The following is a 12,316-nucleotide window of genomic DNA, read 5'->3' on the forward strand; positions in this document are numbered from 1 at the left end:
TGTCATATTGTTTAATAAAAGGTTACGTTAAAGAATGATGCCTTTTAAATTATGTTTCTGGACTTTTTAAAATCTTTTTCATGACTGAAAATTCAAGGGACATGTTTGTCACCATATTTTGATAATGAAACTCCTATGAATAATCTGGTATGTTAATTCTGTAATTATCTTTGTTGTGAAGTTGGCCTGTTTGTTGCATCGATTCATCATACATACATTCTTCCAATTAATACAGTCCACATTAATATTCCAATATACAGTATCACATCAGCAAACTATTTTGACAGTCATTGGGAAGATGCAGCTTCTCTTGTTGACCAGAAGAGGGCAGACTCATGCAGCCAGTTAAACCAGAAGCCTTTTCGTTGCCGTGGAGCTTTACGGATCTTTCTCAGCAGGCGATGAAAAACGCCTTTTAAGGGCATAAGATTCATGTGAGAGCTGGGCGTGATGCTTGCTGACGTTCAACAGTCTTCTCCAGAAATGTTAAATGATTCCGTTTAAGGGCATTTCCATCAAAGGGACATTGTGTTATTTAAAAAAAAGGAAATGGATGTAGGCAAATCAGATGATCAGCAGGGATGGATAGTATTCACTTGGATGCGACTGAAACATTAAGTGACCGTCATGTTTGATAAATGACTCGCGAAACCCAAACTAGTGGAGTAGCGGACTGCGCATGCGCATTCATCATCCGCTCAGCAGGCTGTCATGTTGAACCCGGTGTCAGTGCTTAAAAGGTTGAGATTCTCTCTCCTGCTGTGAGAGGATTTCCTACCTCTCAGAAGTCAATGCTGGCAGATCATCACTGACCAAGACACAAATACTCCAGTATCAGAAATTAACAGGGCTCTGGGCAAAAAAACAAAACAAACATTTCAAGTGACAAAAATGCCCTGAATATTTAAATTGTGGGGGTGAAAATAGCTAACCTTTGATTATATTGTTTTATAGTCTGCTCTCTGCCTATCTAGTTTAGAATGGGTTTGAAATATTTGACATATAGGGATGACATGTAGTGTTTTATTTGGGGGAATTTTTTTTTTTTAATTTTTGTTAAAATATTGCCCTATTTAAACAGTTAATTTCTGACACTGATACACACTCACACACACACGGTGCGGCTATCCTTATGAGGACCCTCCATAGACATAATTATTTTTATACTGTACGAATTATAGATTATATCCCCTAAACCTACCCCTAAACCTAACCCTCACAAAAAAAATGTTCTGCATTTTTACATAAAAAAAAAAAATTAAAAAAAATCGAATGTTTTTTTAAGCGATTTTACACTAGAAATGTCCTCATAAACCAAATTTATAACATAATAACCTTGTAATTACCAGTTTGTAACCTAAAAAAATTTCCTCGTAAACCACCCAAACCCACCCCCACACACACACACAGTGCACTCTTTTTACTGCAAATCAACCTGCTCACAGTATGAACATGCATAGACCTAATTGGTTTCACTTTGTTGTTCCTGTGGAAGTATTGTGCTCACCGACTGACCATGAAGAACCATTGAACGCATATGGAGAGAAGTGAACTCTCATTTACTTCTTGCTGAGAATAACTGTTGAACTATGAGTTATTTATGGACTATAATATATACATATGTTATGGCTGTGTTTCCCACACTGGTTTCCTATTGCCAGAGTATGTGATTCCCTGTGATAACTCATTATTCGACCCCAAGTGTTGCAAGTGTTGCATAATATAATCATTAGTATTGAAAGGTCACATTTTATACACTAGCTATGTAGATCTCTGAACATGTTTCTGACAGGCACAGACAAAGCCTGACAGAAATGCATAACTATTTTAACAAAGCAAAAAAGTGGATAGGTGGCCTGTCTCTGGCTGTAACCTTACAGTCACTTTCTGTGGCAGGTCCAATCTGCAAGTAGAGACATGAGGTTTTGCTCTTTCTTTTCTCTGCTTCTTCTTTCTCCTTCCCTTGACTGCCACTTTCTTTCCACAGCCCTATATGGTAACAGTCTTTCAGCACAGTATACAGGAAATGGTGAAAAAATTAGCAACCCACACTCATAGAAGTGCTTGCACACACACACACACACACACTCACAAACTGTTCTGTCTGTTCACTTTTCATTCATTTGTGTTTATGCTTCACCATTTACTGTTACCACTGAGCCGTTTAAACAAGGAACCAAAAATGTTAAAAAAAATATATAATTCTTAAACTTTTAGTGTGTATATATATATATATATATATATATATATATATATATATATATATATATATATATATATATATATATATATATATATTTCTGACATATCCTGCCCTTTCATTTGCATTTCATTACACACACACATTACTTTATGTACTAACTAGTGAAAATGTATGTTAGCTTGCTAATTACATGCTGGACGGAAGCGCTACAGAGTATAGTTTAGTTCCTATGCTATCGTTAACACAGCAATTGCTCAGTGAAGCGAGAAATCAGTTTCATGTAGGAAATGTACCTGTCCTCATCATTAGCTTAAGCTCGACTCTTCCCCATTGTGGTAACCCCCAAAACTCCAACATAACAGAAACTCTTCTAAATCTCAACATAACAAAACATTAAATGCTAGCAAGTATCCCTTCTGAAAAACAAAAAACAAAAAAACAATAGAACTCCTCAAAGAAATTCTAATGGTTTTAATGCTAATTGTATTGGTTTTAATGGAAACTATAATAGTCTGGGTGGGTCTGTACTGGTAATGTGTTGGCTTCTATTGGTGTCATGTTATGTCTAGTGGATAACATTAGAGACCAATACATATCTATAATGGAAGACAATACATACAATTAAATCCTAATTGAATATGACCCAAAACACACTAGACTCGTAATGGTATTTGTAGTGGAAACCATTTGAATTTCTATTGTTTTTTTCAGCAGGAATATCCCCCTTTATATTTAATGGTTAAAAGACTAAATTACTAAATATTCATCTTTCACAAAAAGACATAAAACAATTTAATTTTAAAATGTACTCTCCCTATTGAATGCCATGAAAGCATGCTGGGAAATGGAAATTCCCTGCCCATTTCATCAAAGCTATACCGCAAAAAAGTATTCATGTAGTCCCAACTTAAATGGATTCAATAAACTTCCATTTTTACAAATTTAAATAGACAGAATGCAATTAAATTAATTGTGACAAAATATTTTAGAATTGTGTTGTTTTAGTTCAAGTAAATTAAACAAGCAGCAATAAATTCTTTTTTTTTTTTTTCTTTTGTGTTGGTATCTACAGGTGACATTTTATTTAAAAAAATTATTATATATATTTTTTTCTAATGGGACTGTTTCAAATTATTTTGGCTTTGCTTATTAGGTGTGAAGGAAAAGCAAACAAAACCTCTCTGATTGCTATGGAATAACACATGCAAAAAGAGTCACAAAGTGTGACATGTTAGAGGACTGAATATCTGAGTCATGCTACAAATGAATTTAAACAAAAGAAACAACTTAAGGAAAGAGCATAGATCATTTATTATTAAATGCTACAGAATCCAGTTTTCATTTAATCATACAGTACACGAGTGCTTTTGTGGTTATAACATTAGACAGCTGTGTGAGAATATCTGAGCAGAGTATTCCGGCAGACCTCTTGCAGACTCAATCCAGCTCTCAAGGGTGTAGATTTGGCTTGAACATTGGTATTTTCCAATACATATTGTAATACTACTCCATTTTAAAATTGAATAAATTAAGTCTTAATGAAATGTGAGGGGAAATGATGGCATGCATTTTATTACAGGGGGTATCCTTGAGAGATGAGTTTTAGAGTGATAAAATAGTCATAATCAAACACTCAAATTTGTTTGGGACTATAAAAACTGACCTTTTCACTTGACCTTTCATAGTAATGTATACAGTATTTCTCCGTTTTGGATTCCTATTAGCACACTAGTATGTGAAATTGATCAATAAATAAATACCTTTGTTACACAGCTCGTTGACCCATATACAAAAGAGTTATAGCCCAATTAAAAGCAAATTTCTTGTGGATAAACAATTCAAGGAGGTACATTAATTTGTTTTGGATAATTCAAATAGTGTCAAATCAGTTTTGAATAAGGAGGACCGGCTTTCTGGGGACGGTGTTATTTCCTGTTTCAGTACAGTAAAATTGAGTCGGTACCTGCTTTAATACATTTACAGTATGAATTTTGTCAGCTCCTATATTTTGTTGCTATATAACTAGGGTTTTTGAAGGTTAAATTCTGCCCCATACTTGAGGCTGTTTCCAGACCACCACTTAGTTAGCATTACAAATTGAGCCTTCTCATAGCTCTAGAACATTCAGAAGGGGGCTGAATCCAACCCACCAATGAATATACATACGGTCACTGAATGTGGGGAATGCATTAACTCTTGTACAAAGAGTGTTATATATATGCAAATGTGTGAAAATATTGCTGTTTTCTTGGTTGAATCAGTCTAATCTTGAGGCTATTTTCTCACAACCAGTCAGCATTTCTGGAAATCTGGTCATCAAATAACTCCAGAACTTTAAAGACATGGTTTTAATTACTTAGACTTATCACAATGACATATGAGAACAATGGCACTTTGGGCAAATACACTGTTTGGATTGTTGGGAACCTTATTGTCAATGGGGACCAAACTCTTCGCCAGCAGGTTAGTGACGATGGGACCACCAGGTATGGCTAGCTGGAGTACAGCTTGTTAGCCCATGACAAAAGCAGCACTGTGCCAGAATTTGAATGGTACAGAGGAACATTGAGAAGTGACCCATTCACTCAATCTCAAAGGGTCCCCCTTTCTCGCCCCAGTTCAGTGCCATCATCTTTCTTCCCCCCAAGATAGACTCAACCAATCTAAACACCAACAGTCCCTCTAAACCCTACTCACACCACATCCTTATCAGTGGCGCTAGGCTGGCTCTGCCCTTAGGCCCTGTAGATGTAAATATAAGTTTGGATGTAAACAAATTTTACAAATTTCCCTTGAACAGCAGCTCCGAAGAGTCAGAGAGTTAAGCCTTTGTAATAAGGCTAAAACAGCAGAACTATGAGTGAACCTTGCCCTCGACTTGGTTTCTTCCAGGCAAGAGCCACGGAAAGTTAACAACAGTTTGTTCTTGTCAAACACCTCCCACACTACTTGACAACCCGAAATCAAAATAAGATTTGGAGACATAAGATGTTAATACATATACTGGACATTTCCTTTATTTAATAGTCACACACAAACTCATCACATGACTTTAGCAATGTGTGTGGGGTATGAAGTAGGCTTGAACTGGGAGACCTCAGGAATGCAGGAAGGATCTGAGCAGAATAGCTGGCAGTGACTTCCTTGACAACAAGATGCCAAGGATTCCTTTGAAACATGTCCACACACACATACTTCTTCAAAACACACATTCTGTATGACAGGAAGATGTAGAAAAGCAAGCGAGCAATGCTCTTGGTGGAAGTTGTGGAGTTGTTGGAACACGCACACCTCATAAACAGGCAGAGAGATAAGAAAAAAGACTAGCCTGCATGACTGTGTGTGTGTGTGTGTGTGTGTGTGTGTGTGAGTGTAGGTTAAACAGGGCATTCTTGATGACAAGAGTGAATACAAAGCTGGTCCTTCTCTGTGACAAGAGACTAATTAACCTTCACGTGTAATTTATCTCATTAAAGCAGTCCCCACAGTAACTCAGCGACACCTGTCCTGCCCACACATGCTTTTTAAACTAAGCTCAGTTAAAAACACATCTAAACTAGATTTTTTACATGCAAAACTCGCTAGCACAATGCTAGGGTGTTCTGGTTGGTTGCCAGGGCATTGCTACTGTATGTGGTTGCTAAGATGTTCCGAGTGTTTTTTATCATGTTGGTATGCGGTTGCTAGGTGGTTACAAGTCAAAAGAGTCCACCCCTAACTGTCTCTGTGATATTCTGGTCCTTAGATATGGCTTGAGTCCCTCCTCCAATTAAGTCCATGGGATTGTCTTAGCCATTTTATCATCCACAAGGCAAAACTAAATAAATCTGATTGTTTAGAAAAGCAATAAAACACCTCTCCTCAACAAACCAAACAATTTAATGTATTATTCATGTCATTAGCACATGCCAAAGGTTAATACTTAGGGTTAAGGGTTGGGGTTAGTGTTTACAACCCCTAACTCCAAGTATGAGCAATATTAACAGTGATGTTTGCCATTTACAAAGCACAACTCATATAAGATGTGCAACACACCTCTCAACCAGCTGTCCCCTGTTGTGACTAGGCTGTAGCAATGCTAAGCTCTATTGACCTAATTGAGCAAACTATTAGGAGAATGCAAACACAAAACAAAGATGATCTTTCACATGGCCCAATTTCTGCCTCCTTTCAGAGTGCTCTCTTACGTCGACATTCCTCACGGCTCTTTGCCACCAAAACTCAGCATCATAAAAGCAGCCTGGAAGAAGCTTATAGATTATGGATTAAGCAATTATGCAGTTGGGTTTACATCTGTTGGACTAAATGGCAGACAGGGAGAGGAGGAAGAGAGATTGGGGGAGGAGAGAGAATAGAGGTTAGAAAAAGGGGGGTTGAAATGGGGGGAGGGGGGTATATGGGGGAGAGGACAAGCTTTGGAGCAGATCAGCTTGGCTTGAGGCAGCCTAACCACAGTGGTGGCCATGACAACAACCGGGACTCCCCCATGCCCCCTTGGATTGTTAGCATTTGTGCAGAAAAGCGGTGCCGTGCAAAGTGGCTTGCATTACCTAAGCAGGGCAAAAGGCCCAATCGTTCTCACTCCAATAAAGTCAAACATTCACAGAAACACAACACTCTTGTCAAAGCAAAATGGAATACACAAGGACAAATCATCTTGAAAAAAATGACAATTTTATTCTGAAATGATTGCTTTTGTGCTCATCTTTTTGCTTTCTTGGCTCCTGGAGGCATTTGTATTCCCAAGGATGAACCACAGGTCATATTGTTAATGTAAATAAAGCCTACAATTTAAGAAAAAAAAACATTCTTAGGGGTTTTTGATTTAAACTGAAATGAAGGCTACACTAGAGAAATGGCTGCTCCTTGGTTTGGTGGAGAGATAGTGATACAGCCAATGAAAGAAGTTCGAGGGCTATACGCTCATTTAAGTCTCTGCCCCCTTGCATGCAAGTTAGCCAGTCACAGTGCAGTGTCTGCAAACATACACACACACACACACACACAAATGCACACATTCTATTATGTCTACCTCTCCATGGGAGATTAAGACAGTAAACACAGTTATCTGTATTAGGAGTCAGCAGGGAGATGAACATTCATTTAAACCCCTATAAAGAATCCCATGCTGGACTCACATGCTCTTTGTTGCTTCCATTGTAAATGTTATGAAAGCATATCACAGTGATGACAACTCTGATCATAAGCCAAGGAGCTTCCTCAAAAACTCTAATTACAGTTACAAAAATGCCCCAGAAGAAAAACACAACCTCATAGCACTAGATGAGATGACAGTGAGATGATGCACAGTACAGTAGATAAATCATCCATGATCAGACTGGAAGAGGGATGGGTCGCCGTGATTTTGCCAAGTAAGATGTGTTTTTGGATCAACATATTTTGAGTCCTGGCTGGAACAATCCTAATCCTCCATAAAACCCTTTACCTAACCTGCACCTTAACCTATTTGTGAACTACCCATAAAATCAGAGGGAATGATAGATTAAATGGGTTACAAGCCCCTAACTTCCAACCCTAAGCCTAACCATAAACCCTACCCCTTTCCTGAAAATGAATTGGTTCATAGGAATGTTGTTCCAAGACCAATATAACAAGTATTTTGATGTATGAACACATCTTTCTTGGCAATATCACAGTTCCCAAGAGGGATGAGGTATGTATGTATGTTTGTCTAAGTGTGTGTATGTGTTTGTTTGTGGGTGCATGTCTGACATGGGTTTTCCCCCTTCCTTCTCATCCAGTTTGGATGTCCCAACCCCATAGAAACCCCTCCCCAAGTTTTATTCGGCCTGGGCATCGTAGTTGGCCCCACCAGCCTTCTTCAGCTCATTGCGAAGGTAGTCTTCCTCCAATTCCCGAGGATCACTGATCATAAACTCCTTGGCAAAGTTCTGCAAAGAGAACAGAGGAAAAACCCATGATTCCACTTAAGTGGGATGCAGAGATGGAAAAAGAGAGATTTTGTGCCTGAATGCAAAAATCAGTTTGAAGCATCAATGAAAACCACAATGATCTGTGCACCAGGGTGTGACTTATTTTGTAAGTTTGAGACTTGCATACAGGCAGAATTAGGCAACGCAAACTGAAAACCCACCTGAACGATGTCTTTTACCAGTGTCTTGTCAGTGCTAATCTTGGCCCTTTGTAGTCCACTGACATTCTCACCAATCCAGGTGATGAGGGTGAACTTGGCCCGCTTACTCATGGCATCACCTGTTGTGATCCTCACAAACCCGAAGAGACGGGCATCATCTGAGAGTCAGAGAGAAAGCAAGCCTGAACAAAGAGGACTAGTTTTGAAATAAAGGGAAACGTTTGCCATTTTCAACACAAAATGCAGTTCACAAACCATTTCACTTCTGTAATATGACTTATTTCAAAGTGGAACATAATATTTAACAAGGGAAAAAAAATCTAGGACAGGACTTGATTTTATCCATCGGGATTTGGTTGGATCCATGCCAGAATGGATCCAGGTAATTGGAAGGGAGGGGCTGAAAAAGCAAGAGGGATTCGTGAAATCAGCCAAAAAGGAAAGCCGTTTCAGTGGCGAAGTGGTGTCAATTAGACTGTTGACTTTAATATCAACATCACAATGTAATCCATTGTTTTGTCTTTACAGCTTATAGCTAAACTTTGTTCAGTGACAAGGACAAGCTCGATATGAATAAACACTATCCCCATTGTGGGAAATGTTTTGAATTTACACTATTGCATTGTTTTCATTTCTAGAGGAAGACATCATGATATGAAATGCAATCTGAGAACATCATGTGCAAGTGTTGGACAAGGCTGAGAAACTGAGCCACTATGATATCATAATAAATGAGGAAAAACAAGGCAGGGAGAAAGTGGATGAGGATGGGAGGTGTTCTAGTTAATAGACTGTATTGATAAGGGTGATTTAGGGTACAATATTTTCTCTGCAACACTCCCAATATACCTCTTTCTCAGACAGAGCTTAAAAATTAGCCACTCACTCCCAAATGTGCTACAACTGCATTGCAGTGGCACTGGGACTAGGTTCAAAGATAACATCGATTACACTTAACTCAATGGCTTGTATCTCCATTGGCTGCATAGACATAGTATCATTGATAGTTTTATACAGAGGACTGCCCTCTCCTAACAAATTTCTATTTACAGTACCAAGATACAAGGCATATTAGGTGTAACAATCAGCTGTACACTCCTTTGCACTTTGATCTCCTTTACAGATCTGTGAGAAAACAGTTCTAAAAAGCGTTTTCTTAACTTAAGGGGTCTGTTGCAACCATAACTTTATGCTTACACTACACAAACATATAGTATATTATATAGTTAAAGCATTTGCTATAGGGCAAATTAAGACAAAAATAATTAATTTGTTTTAAAAATGGCTGCTAGAAACATCACAGTCTAGTTCTGTCCTGACTTGAAACAATGTATTGTGTATGATTTACAGTAGTTAAATAAGATCCTGTAGGACTTTCCTGGAAAGCTAATGCCCAAGTGAAATCCCCTGGCGCTACTTGACAATGATATTATCTGGTTTTCTGTTGTTGATTAACTGGGTTTATAGTTTAAGAAGCTAAGTCATTGATACTGTCAGTTGTATGTGGCACTTCACCACAATGGCTTGAAATTCTCAAAAAAAAAAAAGAAAAGGGGGCGATAATTCTGAGTCACATTACAAAGACATCTGAAGGACCCCTGCTGTATTTTAACAGAAATGAAACCTCAAATTTGGGAAGTGAGCAATGCTTACCAGCACCCTGTGTGTCAACTTACCATGTCAGCTGTGGGAAAGCATAGACTCTAGTAAAAAAGACAATTGTGTTGTCTGTTTTACAATGCTGTGAAAACACTGCCGTTTTCTCAATGTGTGGGGCTTAGTTGCCCACACGACTACTTCCTCTTGTACGTAGGATGTACGGTCTAACTTCCAATTAGTCAGTGCTTGTGCTGACTATGTACTACATACTCTACTTTCAATATGACTATGATGATGCAGCAAAAATACAATTAAAATAGTAAATAAAGTGTTAGACCTCTCTAAAAGCCTTATAAAGTTAAATTAGCCACACATTTTTCAGATTTAATGAAATGCAAAGACAATTTATCAGAAAACATGTCTTCAGAACAATTGTCAACTTAGTAAAATCTTGCACTTGTGCCAGGGGCTCTTTATACTATCATAAAACCACATAAGCAGTTCATAATGCTGTTAGTTGATACTTTGATACTTCTTTACAAGCAGCAATTGATTTGATTTTGCACCATTCAAAACCGAGGTTGGGGACTGTAATGCCAACTGATCTATACCAAACAAAATAGCAAATAATCTTAATTATAGCAGGATTTAACAGTCTTATGTCTGGCTGACACATTAGCGATCATACCTTTTCTGTACATATATAAAATACACTACATAACTTCATAAATGAACTTTATGATAAAAGGATGTTACAAAGTATTCTCCAGCAAAAAAAAGAGTTGATATCTTTTAAAGGATGAAATCCTTGTTAATCTGTTAATCTACAGTGGCAAAAGCCAAAGTATTAAAACACTTCTTGTAAGTTTACGTTTGCCAGTGGCAGCACAACATACTCTTTTGCGACCGAGCACCACGCCCAAGTCTCTGTTCATTTAGGATGACAGAACAAGAGGCAAGAAATGACATCATTTTCATTCTTCAGTGGAACTGGACTCTCTGGTCTTCTTTACCGTTATAAAATACACTATTTTGTGCAGTATACACTGTGGCTCAATTGATCCCACAAACCATAGACACATTTGAATAAATATCAGTTGGAAGATGGTGCCTTATGTTTAAGTAATAAAAAAGGAATTCACAATATATTTATTTTTGTAAGAATTAAAATGCCTCTGATTAAACTGATCACCCTGACAATGCTGTAGCCTTTTCATTTCATCTTGGACAAGTATGAAACCATATATGGTATTGTCAACCTTGGAATATGAAAAACTTCCGTGTGTTCAATGTGACGCAGACCTTAACACATGATTGATTGATTGATTGATTGACTGATTGCCTCTGCTGAGCAAAAAGCCCCAACTTATACCTTCAGAACATTCCTCAACAATAATCAATTAAAGTGAACAATAGAGAATGAACTTACCTGTACATTGACTCTTGAATTCGCCATAGTCGGACCCGTGACCCCCTGGTACAATGGTAGATCCGTCATACTTAAAAGATGCCCTTTAAAACAGCAAAACGGATATTTTATAACTGTTGCCAAAATGTTACTGTGGCTGTAACTCAAAACCTAGAAAGTGCCCTACTTAGACGGCATTTACGTGCCTAATATGCGCGCCTATGTCCCAAAATGCTGTCTATGTAGGCTGCTCACTAGGTTTGTGTTAAAGAATCATCCCTACGTGTTGCCCTAGCGCCAAACAGTCATAATCATATAAAAGCAGCATTTTATAGGCTTGTTACAGTGTATCAGTAAAGAGATTATATTTGTTGAAAATGTAACGAGTTCAGCGACCGCGCGCCAAAACAGAGCACCGGTCTAGTAAAATCAAGTCAATCCACTGCAGGCTACACTCACCAGCTGATATCAGAGCCGTCATCTCGGACCAGATTGTATGCTTCTCTGCAAGCATCTTTGTCAATTCGCGTTGCCATTTCGACGATGAAAAGGAGAAACAATGAATCTAAATGCTGGACAATACCAACAGAAATGAGACAGACGTAGTTTAAATTCCAAAGTGTGACAAAGGAGATGCAGACAGGCTGGTGTGGCAGGGAAGTGTCTTCTCTCAGTGGTATGGAGTAGTAAGTAATTTCACAACTCGATTCATTCCCTGTTGCCTCTTAATGGGCGTTAGTGGTGTTTGTCTGTCAGGTCGCTGTTCCTGTGAATAAGGCAATGGTACTCCCTCCTAACGGCCAACCTGGGTATTGTGCTGAATTAAATCCACCCAGTTCTGTTTGATGTCATCTAACAGTTTAGAATCTCTGCCATCTTGTGGATCTTGCACAAAAAAGAAGGGTTGCACTCACTAGTTATGCAAGATTTGGATAACAGAGCATAATAATTAACATAAATGGCAGATTCTCACGAAGATATGTCAGGGTTA

General features: G+C 38.2%; 1 protein-coding gene across 1 annotated transcript; it reads right to left on the reverse strand.

Moving 5' to 3' along the window:
- Nucleotides 1–6,860: 6,860 nt before the first annotated feature.
- On the reverse strand, nt 6,861–12,071 carry LOC127455921 (coactosin-like protein). The gene is made up of 4 exons (XM_051724103.1): nt 11,785–12,071; nt 11,347–11,429; nt 8,319–8,476; nt 6,861–8,115 (listed from the first exon to the last, which is right to left on the reverse strand). The coding sequence occupies exons 1-4, from the start codon at nt 11,859–11,861 to the stop codon at nt 8,005–8,007; spliced, it is 429 nt and encodes a 142-aa protein (XP_051580063.1). The 5' UTR covers nt 11,862–12,071; the 3' UTR covers nt 6,861–8,004.
- Between the last annotated feature and the right edge of the window lie 245 nt (nt 12,072–12,316).

Source organism: Myxocyprinus asiaticus, chromosome 18, assembly GCF_019703515.2.
Source record: "Myxocyprinus asiaticus isolate MX2 ecotype Aquarium Trade chromosome 18, UBuf_Myxa_2, whole genome shotgun sequence".
NCBI lineage: Eukaryota > Metazoa > Chordata > Actinopteri > Cypriniformes > Catostomidae > Myxocyprinus > Myxocyprinus asiaticus.

Excerpts from the sequence above, each read along its gene's own strand:
- LOC127455921 (XM_051724103.1), bottom strand. The coding sequence starts at position 11,861 with ATGGCAACGCGAATTGACAAAGATGCTTGCAGAGAAGCATACAATCTG. Across the intron at positions 8,477-11,346 it reads ATTCAAGAGTCAATGTACAG|ATGATGCCCGTCTCTTCGGG; the intron begins GTAAGTTCATTC and ends TCTGACTCTCAG. Across the intron at positions 8,116-8,318 it reads TGGTAAAAGACATCGTTCAG|AACTTTGCCAAGGAGTTTAT; the intron begins GTGGGTTTTCAG and ends TTCTCTTTGCAG.